Source organism: Gopherus flavomarginatus, chromosome 5, assembly GCF_025201925.1.
Source record: "Gopherus flavomarginatus isolate rGopFla2 chromosome 5, rGopFla2.mat.asm, whole genome shotgun sequence".
NCBI lineage: Eukaryota > Metazoa > Chordata > Testudines > Testudinidae > Gopherus > Gopherus flavomarginatus.
This window is the reverse complement of record NC_066621.1, coordinates 13,317,317-13,334,451: the sequence shown is the minus strand read 5'-3', so window position 1 is coordinate 13,334,451 and position 17,135 is coordinate 13,317,317. Positions and strand designations below refer to the sequence as shown.

The window sequence follows — 17,135 nt, the reverse complement described above, 5'->3', positions numbered from 1 at the left end:
AATGCTGTATTTTCCCCTTTTATTACAGCTTGTGAGCCACCTGAACGCATCTCTAATGGATGGGACGACCGCGGCTGGAGAAATGTTTTCCTTGTGGGCTCAAGTGTGAGCTACTCCTGTAACCGTGGTTGGTCACTTGTTGGAGTATCCTCCATTCGATGTACAGCTGGTGATGGGGGAACTCCGCGCTGGGATGCCCCTGCCCCTGAGTGCAAAGGTGATTAATTTCTTCATCGCACTAGAATGACTGAGATTAGAAAAGGGTGGAGGGCACATTGCAATGACCTGGGGACTAGTTAACATCTTAGACCTTTAAATACTGAAAATATGTACAGTCATGGGTCAACTCACTGCAGATTCCTCCTTTGCAGCAGACCAAACACTCCCAGCTGAGATGCCCCCTGCCAGCATCCTCTCTGCCCTGGCACTCGTACACATGATCTGCCCTGACCTCTGCCCTAACTTATCCTTGATCCTCCCATTCCAAGCTTACTGAATTCCTCCCTCAGACACACCCCTCACTTGACCCATGTCTTGGTTTGTGGTTCCCAATCCACCTGTTCTGATGGTGGCACTGTTAACATGTGTGTGGTGTCAGTATGTTTGCGGTGACAATTTGAGTCCAAGTTGGAAAGACCCCAGTGACTTGATTTAGCAGCAGGAAGCTGGGGTGAAGGCTGCTAGCAGCATGTTAATGCACTGGCCACTTCATTGCCCCATCTGAAGTATTCCCATAATCCCTGTAATCCCATAATCACTGTGACTCGAGTGCAGGGAGAAATTATTTGCCATATCTGCCTGTGGAAATAGAACTTTCTTGGAATGCAAGGTTGAGAAAATCTGCTGCTTTTCTATAGCCATGGCCATGGGTTCCCCAAGTGTTGGGATTGCAGAGAAAATGGATCAGCAGCCATATAAATGTTGTGGCTTTGAATGTGTTAGACTTAACACTAAAATTTTAGATGTTTGTCATTTCTCCTCATGAGTTTGCTGTCACGGACCTATGGTTTGAAATGGAATAATAACAACTCTGTCAGTGAACAAGTCTCCCCGACGGAAACTGTCTCTACTGTGACTTTGGAAGACAATTTACGTAACTCACAAAAAAACCCTCTTAGTGTGGAGTAAGAGTGTCCATGGGATGAGTTAGTGTGGAGTTAGCTATTGCACTTTCAATTCACAGCCTTGCTATTTCACCCTAATTTTCCCATGAATTTCCCATGCAGACACACCCTTTGTCTGAACAAAAACATTTTAAACCCTTTGTTTATTGGTATTTCTCAGAGATTCCTCGTTGTCCAAACCCAGTGATTGAAAATGGAAAACAGATCTCTATACGTGAAACTGAATATACAGTTGGAAACCAAGTTGAGTTCCAGTGTGAATCTGGCTACATCCTCAAAGGCAGCAAGTCGATCGAATGCCAGACAAATGGGAAGTGGGATCCCCCAGTGCCATCTTGTATTAAGGGTAAATATGAACACAACTAAAGCATCCTGCTGAGAAAAAAATAGACTCCTGTAAAACCTAGAAACGGCATCAGAGAAGATGCAAGCCCATCAGATCTGTTTCTAGGTGGGGTCTGTTAGAAAGATCCCCATGGGGCATTGATTCACAAAGGCCTTTTCCCTCCCTGCCTTCTATCAAATGACCTTGCCCATATCTGAGGGAGATGGATCTGTTGCTTATAGACTAATCCCCAGGGCTTTTTCTAAACAAGGTTTAAATATGTCAATCAATAGAGCTTCACATGCAAGAGTCTCTTAGATCTCACTCTCAAGAAGCTTCTTCCTAGCATTCAGCCTAAAATTTCCTTTTCTTAATCTTCCCCCTATTAGTCCCAGCTCAGCCTCCTTGTAACATCCTCACAATTCTCCCCCTTCTTCACAGGCACAGGTGGGCAGCGGCGGTGGGAGAGCGATTACACTGCGAGGGAGACATTGTGGGATGGTTCAATAGTGGGACTGATGCACTTGTTGTGGGACTCGGGAAGGGTGGGTAGGTTGCAGGAAGGTTGGGCTGTTTGCCTCGGTGATTCTGGAAGGACTAAGCACCAGAGGAGGGTGGTTTGGCTAATTTACTGACATGGGGTTTGATCCATCAGCAGCTTCCCTTAAAGAGAATTTACCTACTACACTTTAAAGAGCAAGTGCTGGATTCTTCTGTAACTTCTCCGGCTTCCCTGAAGCCACTGCTCTCACTTACTCCACTGAGAACCAGGGCAATCAGGCCTTACATTTGTCTGTCTAAGGTGTTGGTACTGTGCCAGTCACTGTGGTATCTTTGGCATCCTGTAGGATGAAAGTCACTGTAGAAGTGTAAGACGCTGTTGAGGACCAAGTTCTGCTCTTGGTTCCACTAGTATAAATTCAAGGTAACTCCACTGACTTCCATGTACTTTTCCCTCACTGCAGAGGAGGCTAATTCTGTAATAGACCAAAGAGGCTATTTTTAAAAAGGCCACAAATGTGCCTGGGAGTGAACTGCACGTTCACAGTTGTCCCAAGACTGCCAATAAGACTCCCTTAAATGAACCAACAGAGGGCCTGTGCTCTGCTGCTCCACATGTGGACTTTCAGCTGCCGATGACTCCAGGAAATGCCCATGATACACAGTACTGGGTGGGATTTGACTCGCGCCCTTTTCTTGTTGAACTCATGATGTTTGTTTCTCCGGAGAGAGAAATGCACTGTGGGTTTGGTGTTACAAGCAGTTTATTTCTCTACAAAACCAAAACAGCTGCAATGAAGTGAACTAAGCTCATGATTTACAAGGCAATAAGCCCCATTCACCATGCGTCTCCCCTTGGCACTGAACTGTCTTCTCTTCTGCCTTTTCCTTTCAGTTGGGTGTCCAAAGCCAGATGTGCAAAATGGAGGAATGGTCGTTGCGTTAGATGAAAAAGAGTGGTACGACATGAATGAAAACATTACTTTCAAATGCTTTCCTGGGTACCAATTTTCAGACCTTTGGTATCAGTCTGCAACAGACAGTTTGGCTATTACATGTTCAACTGATGGCACCTGGACGGTGTTACCCAAGTGTGTAAGCATCACAGTCCATTTGGGTTTCTTGATGCAACCTGTCCAATTTCTAGTGTAAAACATAACACTGTCTGAATGTATCTTTGCTGCTTTAAAATAATCAGGTCTGTTTGGCAAGGGAGATAGATCTGCCATTGACACAACTTCAGTGGAAAAAACAAGTTGACCTGAAAGCAAACAAATCTCATCACTCCCCCACCCCATCTCTTTCTTGTGTTTTAAGGGAGGAGGTTTTCCTCCTTTGCAGTGGCTGCTCCATGCCCAAAATAATATAAAATAGGTAAAATGTGGTGGTTAAAAATCACAACAGGAAGAAAATTTTATGCTCTATTATGAAGTATAGAGAGATGTTTTCGAAGCAGTCAGTGGTGTGATACATGATGTATTTTCTGTTGGTCTGGGGCACAGTATAAAGCAAATACCATGACTGACTGCTTTAGAAAGCAACTGCCAGTGTGTTCAGCATTGTACAAGTGTAAATGGAGGCCTGGTTCCTGTCCCAGGAGTTTACAGTCCAGTGCCTGATGCTGGAAGTTGCTCAGAACTTCCTCAACTTTGCTTAGCAGTATCAGAGCCTCTAGAAGTCAACAATTGAGTGTGCTCAGCATTTATCAGGATCAGACCCTAAGTCAGGCACAGACAGCATGCGACAGACACATGTAATATGTGTATGTGCAGAAACTGTAAATGACCAAAGCCTTCCCAAGATGGCTGCCAAAGCTGAGCGCCCTGTCTCTCTGCCTCTCAGCCATTGTCACCCACGCCTGCTATCCCCAGGGCCAAAGAGGGAGAGAGCCCAGTTGCTCTGTTTCCCTGGCCCCTGGAGTCAGGAGGAGTCTGAGTGGCCAGGCTCTCTAGCTGCTGGAGTTTGGATGGACTCTGTGTGGCTAGGGTCTCTGCCTGCTGGCTGGTGTGATCAGCCATGAAGCCAAAAAAATTCTATTTTGGGATCTCTTAAAGTAGAATTTTTCTTAAAATCCCTTCCCATGAAAAAATTTCAGGGTTGTTTTTGTCTTTGCCCTGGTTCAGGATGAAACTGATTTTAAAAATACAACATATTTCACATGAATTTTTCATTTTCTGGCCAGCTCTATTTGAGAATGTCCAACACCTTTTGGGATCATATAATATATCAGACATAGACTGGATGAGACAGACACATGTAACACACTGGATAATGGTTCAGATAATAAAGGACTAAGCATGCTTGTGAGGATAGGTCCTTATCTTCTTCAACGTAATCACATTCCCTCTGTTTCTGATTTACAGGAGAAACAAATCAATTCTCCTCTGTGTAACATGGTTCGCGAAAGTGTAAAGTTTCTCCACTGCGGTCTATCTCTGGCAGAACTGAGAACCCATCTGGAAGCACAGAAACTGTATCTGGAGATTCAGAAACTTAAGCGAGGCCTACAAAAATACAAGGAATAGCTGAAATCTGTGACCCATTACTGTGACAAACTGTCTCCTTTGGATTCAGTTTGTATAATTACTTTGTACATATGATGATTGTTACTATTTGCAGAGAACTTGCTAGTACGTCTAGTGATCCAGGAAGAGATTAGCCAGTACCTCAGGAATCAGATATTTTTCATGCTGTGTGCCAGTGATTAAGTTTGGGTTTTTTTGTTTTTTCCTTTCAGTCTCTCAAATGTAAGTCCCTACTTGATAAACTAGGGATTTGATCCTCTTATATGTTTGTGGGGGCTATAGTAAAAGGATTGAATTCAGACTCCTTTCGGTTCGGAAAGGGAAAGCAAGTTGGCAGAAACTAGATTAAAATGTACGGAAGTAAATCCTCAGTTGATGCAAGCTTCAGACCCTATGCAGAATACGCCAACAGCCTTGAGCTTTCAGAAATCATCCAACTGTTGCATATATTTAACCTTAATGCATTATAACCCAAACATATTTAAAGTAGCGAATGACTATTTAACTGCCTGATTTCCATGAACCTTAAGGGCATCTCTGTTCAGAAATCCCTCTGCCCCACTGAAGATGTAAAGGTTAAAAAAGCCAATTTCTGCCCTATCCTCTTATTTAAAAAGTCGGCAGTTTTTTCCTTCCCAAACTGAGCAAATCTATTTTTGGTTGACAGTGCTGATCTCATCTGTAGCATTTCTATATCCTCTCACACACTCCCACGAATCAATGGTGAAAATTTAACTGTAGACAGCAACTCACTAAGCATTTCTCCATTGCCCAGTGAATGATAGGGGTGTCCTCTAACCTACGCCTTTGTGATCAAGCAATTATTTCTGCCCTGCAGGGCTACAATAAAGTGCAATGTAAAAACTGCCAATTGTCTTTGTTTTTATAATTTTCTTCCTTTGGCTGTACAACAGGAAGATGGCCAGCATGTTTAAAGGCTCCTTTTCCTGCTGAGGAGTGAAGCACCAATATCTCCCCCAGGCCAGTGAGCCCTCACATCAGGGACTCGAAGGGGCATGGGACGGCCCCTCCTCTCACACCGAGAGATGGTTAGAGTTGAAACTTATTTGGCCAGGTAGCTTAAGAGAAAGCTTGTCCTGCTGCTGCCAGGGTGGTACCTGTTCTGTGGAATTACAGGGGAAGGTCAGTCTCCAGTGTGGTTCAGTTTGCATCTGTAAGCCAGGGGGAGCTTGAGTCAGATAATTCCCCAGTGTAATGACATTAGTGGAGGTGGATGGAGTAACAATAGGGATGAATATGACCCACAGGATGAGTAGAAAGGATTCTTTGGTAACTGGACTGCCTCTTGTGTTTCAGCAATCATCCCTGTTTCGGGGGTGCTGATCAGCACACAGTGGTGTAGTGCTGCTGAATCAGAATAACTTTGTGATTGTCCCCAGACCAGAAAAATAACAGTGCTGCGTTTCCCTTCCACTGAGACACCTTAGCTGTACAGTGCTGCAATGGCAGGTGCTTCTCTCTGCAAACTTTACACCAACCAGCAGCTCCCTCTGTAAAGGAAGAACAATCATGTGCAGCCTGCAGGGGATGCTAGGCATTAATACTCCTCTGTCTCGTTCTTCTTATGCCAACCGGCCTTTGGAAGGAGGCAGGGGGAGGAAATGCTGTCACCCCCAGGTGTTTCCTATGCTGAGGGGGTGACCACAGCCTGCCTCTGTTACGGTACTAACTGCAGCTGTATCCGGCTCTACCACTTGCACTGTGCCATGAGAACAACACTACAGAGGGGGCTGGGCAGCATGTGCACCCTCTGCCCATCCCCTTCCTGGGCCCCTGCTGCAGCAGAGCATGGACTCCCACTTCCCCTTGCCTCATGTACCTAGGGTGGCCATGCCTGGGGTCTGTGTTGCACAGTGTGCAGGGTGAGGAGCAACTGCAGCCCTGCCTGGACTGCGCTGTCACCACCATTTTCTGGGAACTCACCTGGCACCATGATGTCACTTCCCTCTGGCTGGACCCTGCGGCTCCTGGGGACCCTGGTACTCATGCTGCAGCCTGGGGAAGCTCTCAGTGAGTAGGAGAATGAACCTCTCCCTTAAATCCCATCCCCACCTTCTCCCCTCTCCTGGCTTTCCCCTACGCTCGCACCTCTTGACTCTCCCTTTGCTTTTCTCTGGCAAGCTCCTGGGCGCTTGTGGTCGCTGCAGATCCCATGCCGTTCTTACCGCTGGTTTCCTAGCCAAATTCCAGCTCTGCCTTGCTACGTTTCTCCTGCAGTTCCAAATGGAGATGGTGCTTTTCTTTCCTTAAGACCCTGTTCCACAAAGCTCTTGAGCACGTGCTTAACTTTAAGCACACAGGTGATGTTGACTTCCATGGGGCGACTCCCATGTTTCAAGCTGAATGCGCACTGTAAATGCTTGGATGCGACAGGTTGAAAAGAACTGTTTGGCCTGAATGGTTAGCCAGTATGCAGGGTCTTGCAGGCTGTTTCTGTTAGGAGGAGAAATTGATGATGAAGCTCGGTATTTCTCTGATGCAATCCTGTTTATTTAAAGAGAAAGTAGACAAAAGTCCTGATTCCCCGAAACAGTAGGAATCACACCAGAGACAGGTTTCTTGCTCACCGTTCCAAGCCTCATTCCTGCCAGCACACTACTGAAAAGCTCCTGCTCTCTGTTTTCTCTCAGACCACATTACCAGTGCATTTCTTGCCATCTCCTTGGTTTTCCTGCTCCTTCTTTGTCTGCTTCTGGCTGCCTGGGCAGGTTCTCTCTGCCTGTTCCCTGAGTGCCTCTGTTCACGGACATACATGCACAGAGCCTTCATACAAAACTGGCCAGCCTTGCGTGCAGCCTGTGTTTGGGCAGTGACTCCTGCATAGCAGTGGCAAACTGCATAGACACTTTTCAAAGACACCATAATGGCCCAACTTAAATGTGTACCACAAATTAAAAAACACAGTAAAAGAACTAAAAAAGAGCCACTGTGGCTTAACAACCATGTAAAAAAAGCAGCGAGAGATAAAAAAGCATCTTTTAAAAAGTGGAAGTCAAATCCTAGCGAGGTAAATACAAAGGAGCATATACACTGCCCAATTAAGTGTAAAAATATAATAAGAAAAGCCAAAGAGGAGTTTAAAGAATGGCGAGCCAAAAACTCAAAAGATAGTACCAAAATGTTTTTTAAGTACATCAGAAGCGGGAAGCCTGTTAAACAACCAGTGGGGCCCCTTGATGATCAAGACACAAAAGGAGCGCTTAAAGACAATAAAGTCATTGCCAAGAAACGAAATGAATTCTTTGCTTCAGTTTTCATGGCTGAGGATGTTAGGGAGATTCCCAAACCTGAGCCATCCTTTGTAGGTGACAAACCTGAGGAATTGTCACAGATTGAAGTGTCACTAGAGGAGGTTTTGGAATTAATCAATAAATTTTACAGTAACAGGTCACTGGGACCAGATGGCAATCATCCAGGAGTTCTGAAACAACTCAAATGTGAAATTGTGGAACTATTAATTATGGTTTGCAACCTGTCCTTTAAATCAGCTTCTGTACCCAATGACTGGAAAATAGCTAATGTACTGCCAATATTTAAAAAGGGCTCTAGAGGTGATCCCGGCAATTACAGACGGATAAGTCTAACGTCAGTACCGGACAAATTAGTTGAAACAATAGTAAAGAATAAAATTGTCAGACATATAGAAGAACATAAATTGTTGGGCAAAAGTCAACAAGGCTTCTGTAAAGGGAAATCATGTCTTACTGATCTATTAAAGTTCTTTGAAGGGGTCAACAAACACGTGGACAAAGAGGATCCAGTGGACATAATGTACTTAAATTTCCAGAAAGCCTTTGACAAGATTCCTCACCAAAGGCTCTTACGTAAATTAAGTTGTTATGGGATAAGAGGAAAGATCCTTTCATGGATTGAGAACTGGTTAAAAGACAGGGAACAAAGGGTAAGAATAAATGGTAAATTTTCAAAATGGAGAGGGGTAACTAATGGTGCTCCCCAAAGGTCAGTGCTAGGACCAATCCTATTTAATTTATTCATAAATAATCTGGAGAAAGGGGTAAACAGTGAGGTGGCAAAGTTTGCAGATGATACTAAACTGCTCAAGATAGTTAAGACCAAAGCAGACTGTGAAGAACTTCAAAAAGATCTCGCAAAACTAAGTGATTGGGCAATAAAATGGCAAATGAAATGTAATGTGGATAAACGTAAAGTAATACACATTGGAAAAAATAATCCCATCTATACCTACAACACAATGGGGGCTAATTTAGCTACAACTAATCAGGACATTGATCTTGGAATCATCATGCATAATTCTCTGAAGAGGTCCATGCAGTGTGAGGTGGCGGTCAAAAAAGCAAACAGGATGTTAGGAATCATTCAAAAAGGGATAGAGTATAAGACAGAGAATATCTTATTGCCCTTATACAAATACATGCTAGACCCACATCTTGAATACTGTGTACAGATGTGGTCTCCTCATCTCAAAAAAGATATACTGGCATTAGAAAAAGTTCAGAAAAGGGCAACTAATATGACTGGGGGATTGGAACAGGTCCCATATGAGGAGAGATTAAAGAGGCTAGGACTTTTCAGCTTGGAAAAGAGGAGACTAAGAGGGGATATGAATAGGGATTCTAACGTCTAATAGTGATCAGCATTTCCCTGGTGCCTGATCAGTGTGATTGTGACCGGAATAGGACCACTGCTAATGTAATTGCCACTGAGCATAACTGACTTGGTGAGACAATCTCCATGTGGGATCTGCAGTGTGCAGTCTGCCCAGCCTGACTGAGGCTAAGTATACAAGCTGGCTCAGGAACAGGAGTGCTTCTGGTTTGCCTGTGGGGATGTGCACTGAACTGACACCTAGTGCAGTTGTGCAACCAATGTCATGTTTTATTTTTAGAAAAAGAGGAAATTGTCACAGCAGCCTGATTCTCACTGAGCTGAGACAGCCCCATGATGCTGCTGTTAAATGACTTTACCACTGAAAACAGGGATTCTGGTTTAAACCATTCTATAGTTTGAAATTAATTAGAGATTTGGACACTTGGTTATGTCTGTAGGCTGAGCTCATTGCACACACCACTGGGCTTCTTTCGTTCCTCCATTCTCCACCATGAGATCCCTGTGAGCCACCCTCCCACCCCACTCTGTTTCCCACAGGCCGGACTCAAAGCCCTGAAGGGCCGCAGTTTGCCCTCCCCTGTTTTAAATGGTACTGGGAGAACAGGCAGTGTTGAGATGGCAGGTATTATGCTAGAAGGTATTAATGGCTGAGATCAACCTGTTCTTTGATCTATTGACAATTACCAGATGCAAAAGCTCTGTTTGTTCCCCATCCATCTTCCAATTGTCCACATTCCACCAAAACCAATAGGCTTCTGCCTACTGATGCCTAGAAAGCTCCCGGAAATTGTGCAATTGATTGGATGTGGTGTTCAGAAGTTAGCATGTTACCAACATGCAGAAGAGCTCTGTGCAAGCCCTAAGCTTGTGACTTTCACCAATAAAATATTCCCTCACCCACCTGGTCTCTTTCTAATATCCTGGGACCATGACGACTACAACAATGCTGCATGTTACAGACAAACAGAAACACCGTCTGGTTTAGGTCAGGGCTTTGCATTTCCCTTTCTAATTCCAAATGCAGGCTAGAATCATATAGTGACGGCCACCCACATTCCCATTTGTTTTTCTTGTATTTTCCATGCAGTTTCCTTGCAATGACTGAGCTAAATTCTGGGCAATGGGATTGTATGGATCTGAGCTAGGGAGAGTAGAATATGGACCTCTAATTTTCCATAGCTATGTCTCTCACATCACATTCTTGTAGAGGAGATTTCATCTCAATAGGTTTTCCTAGCCAAGTATGTCCTTATATTCTTCATGTTTTATCCTTAGGTTTGTCAAAGTTAGAATCAGGACTCACAATTTGTCAGACCACTCAGTTTTATTAGCGCAGCGCTCTGCCAATAACACCCAGATAATGTGAGTGGCCATGCAAGACCCAAACTGTCTTATTTATACAGATAAAAGAGCAGGAATTAGACAAAGGGACAAAGAAAGCAAAACAGTAAAATTCACCTGGGGCACAGCATGCATATCCTACTTCCTTACTAACTCTTATCGATCTAAGGCTAATACTTCACCAATAGCCCTTAAACGGTACAATTGTTCTATGTTAATGTCTGTATTCCTGACACCTGGATTGCAGCATTCCAACAGTTTTGCTTAAAGGTACAGACAAGATTTCTTTAATCCTTTCTATTTTCACAATGTAATTCATTCTACTTTCACAGGTTATTGTGTTGATCCACCTAACATTCCCAATGCTGTTCGGAAGACTGATGTTGGCACATTGATTCCAGCCGGGATGGTGATTAAATATAGCTGCCGCCCAGGTTATCAGCTGATTGCTGGAATTAGGCAAGGGCATGTTACTTGTCTTCAAAATTCGACCTGGTCTTCAGCTCTGAACTTTTGTCAAAGTAAGTATTTGGCCAAATTATCTTTGTTTTAATTGAGCAAATTTAACACCAATGGGGAGATTGTGTTTATAGCCAGCTTGTGTATGGTTCAAAGTGTAGAGATGGGGGTGAGAGAGAAGGAAGGATAGTCAGGGTCTTCTCTTCCTGTTAACACTGGGGATTGCGGTTAGCAATTTGAAGAGCGATCCTCACTCCCAGTCTGGCCCCTTTATGCCAAGGAAAAGGTCCAAAGTGACAGAACAGGTCTTTAAATGCCCCGGATCCATCCAGAAGAGGACTCCATCCAAAGCCAACAGTAGGGCTGTCTTCCCAGGATCCTCTTTCAAGGCTTGGGGCAAGTGGTGTGCCAGTGGGAGGGATGTGTTGCGGCATTTCACAGCACACAGCACTGTAGAGATTCTGGATAAAGCTGAAGCCAAACCCATAGGCAGCTTGACACAGGTCCCCAGGGCTGTCTGCATGAAGCAGTTCAGTACTGGGAAGGTAAAACGGTAGCTTAAAGTTTGCATCTACCCCTGAGCTATGAATTCCATGTTATACTTCTTAAAATCTGCCACCTTTCTATGCTTAGAGACAGATCTGTTGCCCCCATCCACCATCTCCACCTGCACCTAAAGTAGATAGATCACAGCATTTCATCTGCCTTCTTATACGTAGTATGGTCATAACACAGCAGGTGCTAATCACTGAGGGTTCGTCTACACTACGGGATTATTCCGATTTTACATAAACCGGTTTTATAAAACAGATTGTATAAAGTCGAGTGCACGCGGCCACACTAAGCACATTAATTCGGCGGTGTGCGTCCATAGTCCAAGGCTAGCTTCGATTTCCAGAGCGTTGCACTGTGGGTAGCTATTCCATAGCTATCCCATAGTTCCAGCAGTCTCCCCCACCCCTTAGAATTCTGGGTTGAGAGCCCAGTGGCTGATGGGGCAAAAATCATTGTCACAGGTAGTTCTGGGTAAATGTCATCAGTCATTCCTTTCTCCAGGAAAGCAACGGCAGACAATCATTTCGCGCCCTTTTCCCCTGGATTGCCCTGGCAGACGCCATAGCACGGCAACTGTGGAGCCCGTTCAGCTTTTTATTTTTACAGTCACCGTGTGTGTACTGGATGCCGTGGACAGAGGCAATACTCCAGCGCTACACAGCAGCATTCATTTGGTTTTGCATGATAGCAGAGATGGTTACCAGTTGTTCTGTACCATCTGCTGCTAGTGTAATTTGGCAATGAGATGATGGTTATCTGTCCTTCTGTGCTGTCTGCTGCTATCATGGGAGGCCCTGGCTGAGATTGGCCGGGGGTGCAAAAGCAAAACTGGGAATGACTCTCCGAGTCAATCCCTCCTTTATGGTTTCAAAAAATAGAGCCAGTCCTGCCTAGAATATGGGGCAAATATACTAGAGAAGCAGTGTATTAGAGAATACAGCTGCTCTGTGTCAGATCCTGCAGAAATAATGAGCTACATGCCATTCACGAGGGGGTACCCTTGCAACAACCCCACCGTTGCTTCCCTCTTCCCCCAACCTTCCTGGGCTACTGTGGCAGTGTCCCCCCCCCATTTGTGTCATGAAGTAATAAAGAATGCAGGAATAAGAAACACTGAGTTTTTAGTGACATAAAATGAAGGGGAAGACAGCCTTCTGGTGCTATGATAGTCCAGGCAGGACATTAAGCAGTGTTGGGGAGAGGAGCTGTGATGCAGTAGGGACTGTCTGTGTGGGGAGTGGGAGAGCAGGGGAGGACTTTAGGAGATGGACGATGCCAGAGCCTGTAACCTGAGCTAGGTAAGGGAGGGGAAAGGTCAACACCTTTGCCCGGGAAGGGGAAAAGGAAGGGAGTGGCAGGAGGGAAGCAGTTTGAGTTTGGGCTTGGGGCTGTGTGGGCGGAATTCAGGGTATCCTAGCTAGGATCCAAGCACCCTGAAAGCCCAGAAGGACTCGGTGGAGGGGTCCTGACTGTGCCTGCAAGCTCTGCTGTAACCTGTGTTCCTGTTGTCCAATAAACCTTCTGTTTTACTGGCTGGCCGAGAGTCACTGTGGGTCCCAGGAAGAGGGGTGCAGGGCCGGACTCCCCCACACTCCGTGACAACTGGTGGCAGCGGCGGGAGATACTGCACCCCGTGGACGGCGCTTCCTGCAGTAAGTGACTGGGGAGCAGTAAAACAAAGGGGTGGTTAACCCCTGGGAGTGTGTGCCCAGTGAGAAGGACTTTGCAGTAACAGGGTCCCCCGGGGGATTGCAGCGAGCGGTCCCAGGGGCGGAGGAGTCTGAAGCTCGACCCTGGCAGAGAGGTGGTGACCTCAAGAAGGGCTGGTGCACTAGGGGTCCCCCTGGAAACCGTGGGGAGCGGCGAGCACCCCGGCCTGTGAGTGGCCAGCAGGAAGATGTATGCCAAGCGGCGCAAGTGTGACCTGCTAGAGCTGTGCAAGCAGAGGGGGCTGCACCCAGGGAGACGCACCAAGGACCAGCTGATTGCCCAGCTGGAGCAGGGAGACCGCATGAATGAACGGAGCCCTGTCTCTGAGGGAAGCAGCCGGGTAGATGCAGCGCAGGCACCAGTGTCTGTCCCCGCTGGGAGTGGTCAGCCGGCGGACGAGGGCTTCCCGAGACCCCCCCTTCCTAGGCGTAGAGGAAGGGCAGGGAGGAGCCCAGTGTATACCGAGGGCACCGTGACACCCCCGGCCAGCAGGGGATCCGCCCGGCGAAGCCCACCCCCCAGCAGGGGATCCTCCCGGCAACGCTCGGCATCCGTGGAGCGGATGCGGCTGCAATATGAAAGGGAGCTGAGACGGGAGGAGCTCGAGTTAAAGAGGCGAGAGCTGGAGGAGAAGGCGAAACAGCGTGAACATGAGGAGAACCAGCGCCAGCGTGAGTGGGAGGAGAAGGAGAAACAGCGTAAACATGAGGAGAACCAGCGCCAGCGTGAGTGGGAGGAGAAGGAGAAACAGCGTAAACATGAGCTGGACCTGGCCCGGCTGAGGAGAAGTGAGGCCCCGGCTGCAGTGAGTGAGGGGGGACCCAAGCCTACAAAGAGCTTTGATAAGCACTTGCTGCCCCGGCGTAAGGAGGGGGAGGACATAGATACCTTCCTGACGGCCTTTGAGAATGCCTGCGAGCTGCACAGGGTTGACCCTGCAGACAGGATCGCAGTTCTCACCCCCTTACTGGACTCCACAGCCGTGGAGGTGTACAGCCGACTGAAAGGGGCGGAGGCAGGGGACTACGAACTGTTCAAACAGGCCCTGCTCCGCGAGTTTGGGCTGACTCCTGAGATGTACCGGAAAAAGTTCCGGAGCCAGCGTAAAACCCGTGAGGTCACATACCTACAACTGGTCAACCGGGCGCAGGGGTATGCCCGCAAGTGGACAGCTGGGGCCCAAACTAAAGAGGACCTGCTTGACCTATTCATACTGGAGCACCTGTACGAGCAGTGCCCGTCCGACTTGAGGCTGTGGTTGATGGACCAGAAGCCGGAGAACCCGCAGCATGCAGGCCAGCTGGCCGACCAATTTGTGGACAGTCGGGCAGGGGATGGCAGGGAGGAGTCTCGAAGGAGCAGGCCTGCCTCAACGCAGAGAGAGAGTCAACATGGGACCTCCCAAAGGGGGCCTATGGAGAACCCCCCCAAAAGGGGAACATCCAGCGGCAGGTCCCTCCGACCCACTCAAGGGGACCCACGAGATATGGGCTGCTATCGCTGTGGCCAACGAGGTCACATACGGGCCCAGTGCCCCAAGCTCAGGGACAGACCAAGCAGACCCAACCCGCAGAGGGTGGACTGGGTAAAAACCCAATCGGAGGAGGGGCTACATTCCCAGGAAAGGGGGGTTGGCAACATACCACCTATGGATGCTCCCGGTTCCGGGTTTCTGGTTTACCGGGTGGGCGCGGGGCTGCCCCTCCGGAAAGAGTGCATTGTTTCCCTGGAAGTGGATGGGAGGAAGGTCACTGGGTACTGGGACACGGGCGCAGAGGTGACGCTGGCCCGGCCCGAGGTGGTGGCCTCAGATCGGATGGTGCCCGACACCTACCTGACCCTGATGGGCGTGGGCGGGACCCCATTCAAGGTACCCGTGGCAAGGGTACACCTGAAATGGGGGGCCAAGGAGGGCCCCAAAGATGTGGGGGTACACCAATATTTGCCCACTGACGTGTTAATGGGAGGGGACCTTGAGGACTGGCCTAGTAACACCCAGAGTGCCCTGGTCGTGACTCGTAGTCAGAGTCGGCAAAGGGCACTGCACCCCGAAAACGGGGAAGGTACTCGACCTGAGGTGCAGGACCCTAACTCAGGGAGCGGGGAACGCCCAGGGGCACGGTGCAGAGAGGCTGCGGCCTCAGACCCAGCCAGCAAGAGAGAGCCGGTCCCCATTCCTGTCCCAGCTGCTGAGTTCCAGGCCGAGTTGCAGAAAGATCCCTCCTTGCGGAAGCACAGGGACCGGGCTGACCTTAGTGCGGTACAGACCATGAGGAGAGGTTGCAAGGAGAGGTTCCTGTGGAAGAAGGGGTTCCTGTACCGAGAATGGGCTCCCCCAGGGGAAGTAGAGTCATGGGGGATCAGGAGGCAGCTGGTGGTTCCCCAGAAGTTCCGTCACAAGCTGTTGTACCTGGCCCATGACATCCCTCTCGCAGGGCACCAGGGAATCCGGCGCACCAGGCAGAGGCTGCTACAGAACTTTTACTGGCCTGGGGTCTTTACCCATGTCCGACAGTACTGCCAATCCTGTGACCCCTGCCAGAGGGTGGGGAAGGCCCGGGACAAGGGGAAAGCGGCTTTGAGGCCTTTACCCATCATAGAAGAACCTTTCCAGAAGGTGGCCCTGGACATAGTGGGACCTCTCAGCAAGATGACCCGGTCAGGGAAGAAATACATCCTGGTGGTGGTGGATTTTGCCACTCACTACCCCGAGGCGGTGGCCTTGTCCTCTATCGAAGCAGACACAGTGGCAGATGCGCTGCTGACAATTTTCAGCCGGGTGGGGTTCCCCAAGGAGGTCTTAACGGACCAGGGGTCCAACTTCATGTCGGCCCTGCTCCGGTCCTTATGGCAGAAATGTGGGGTCCAGCACAACTGGGCCTCAGCGTATCACCCCCAGTCCAACGGGCTGGTAGAAAGGTTCAACGGGACGCTGAAGATGATGCTAAAAACATTTATGAACCAGCATCCGCAAGATTGGGACAAGTACTTACCTCACCTGCTGTTTGCGTACAGGGAGGTACCCCAGGAATCTACCGGGTTTTCACCTTTCGAACTGTTGTATGGAAGGCGGGTGAGGGGGCCCCTAGACCTGATGAGGGACGAATGGGAGGGGAAGGCCTCTCCCGAGGGAGAGTCAGTGGTGGAGTATGTCCTGACCTTCCGGGAAAGACTGGCCGAGCTCATGGGCCTGGCCAGGGAGAATCTGGCCCGAGCCCAGAGGAGGCAGAAGGTCTGGTATGACCGCACAGCACGAGCCCGTGCCTTCGCCACCGGGGATCAGGTGATGGTTCTTATCCCCGTGAGGAGAAACAAACTCCAGGCCGCCTGGGAAGGGCCCTTCAAGGTTATCAAGCAACTGAATGAGGTAAACTATGTGGTGGAGCTGTCAAACCGGGCACATCACCGTCGGGTGTACCATGTGAACATGATGAAACCATACTATGACAGGGGGAATGTGGTGTTGGCCGTGTGTGGACATTGGGAGGGGCAGGGAGATGACCCCTTAGTGGATCTATTCCCTGGGACAAAAGCTGGTTCCCCCCTGGAGGCGATTCCCCTCTCTGAGCAACTGACCCCGGGCCAGCACGCTGAGATCAGAGGGGTGCTGCATCTGTACCGACAGCTGTTTTCCAACCAGCCTGGACGCACTAATTTGACTGTCCACCGGGTGGAGACCGGGTCACACCCCCCTATAAGATGCTCCCCTTTTCGGGTCACTGGTAAAACTGCCCAGGATCTTGAAAGAGAGGTCAGGGACATGCTGGCTTTGGGGGTGATCCAGCCGTCTTCCAGCCCTTGGGCCTCGCCAGTAGTGCTGGTTCCCAAGAAGGATGGGTCAATCCGGTTCTGTGTGGACTATCGAAAGCTCAATGCCATCACCGTATCTGATGCCTACCCTATGCCCAGGCCTGACGAGCTCCTAGACAAGCTGGGAGGTGCTCGGTACCTCACCACTATGGATCTTACCAAAGGCTACTGGCA

General features: G+C 48.6%; 2 protein-coding genes across 5 annotated transcripts in view; both read left to right on the top strand.

The window, feature by feature from the left end:
- The window catches only part of LOC127051575 (complement receptor type 1-like), a 31,492-nt gene extending 26,150 nt beyond the window's left edge, over positions 1-5,342 (top strand). For 2 of the 4 annotated variants that reach the window (XM_050954027.1, XM_050954031.1), the window contains 4 exons: positions 29-217; positions 1,285-1,470; positions 2,846-3,045; positions 4,314-5,342. In XM_050954027.1, coding sequence (XP_050809984.1) covers positions 29-217; positions 1,285-1,470; positions 2,846-3,045; positions 4,314-4,475 — 737 coding nt within the window. In that variant the 3' untranslated portion in view covers positions 4,476-5,342. The remainder of the gene's footprint in view (positions 1-28; positions 218-1,284; positions 1,471-2,845; positions 3,046-4,313) is intronic. The other 2 variants (XM_050954029.1, XM_050954030.1) reach the window with 2 other exon arrangements.
- Positions 5,343-6,223: 881 nt separating this feature from the next.
- LOC127051414 (complement receptor type 2-like) overlaps positions 6,224-17,135 on the top strand; it is a 153,863-nt gene continuing 142,951 nt past the window's right edge. The window contains exons 1-2 of the mRNA XM_050953675.1: positions 6,224-6,506; positions 10,760-10,948. Of these exons, the coding sequence (XP_050809632.1) occupies positions 6,428-6,506; positions 10,760-10,948 (268 nt within the window). The 5' untranslated portion in view covers positions 6,224-6,427. The remainder of the gene's footprint in view (positions 6,507-10,759; positions 10,949-17,135) is intronic.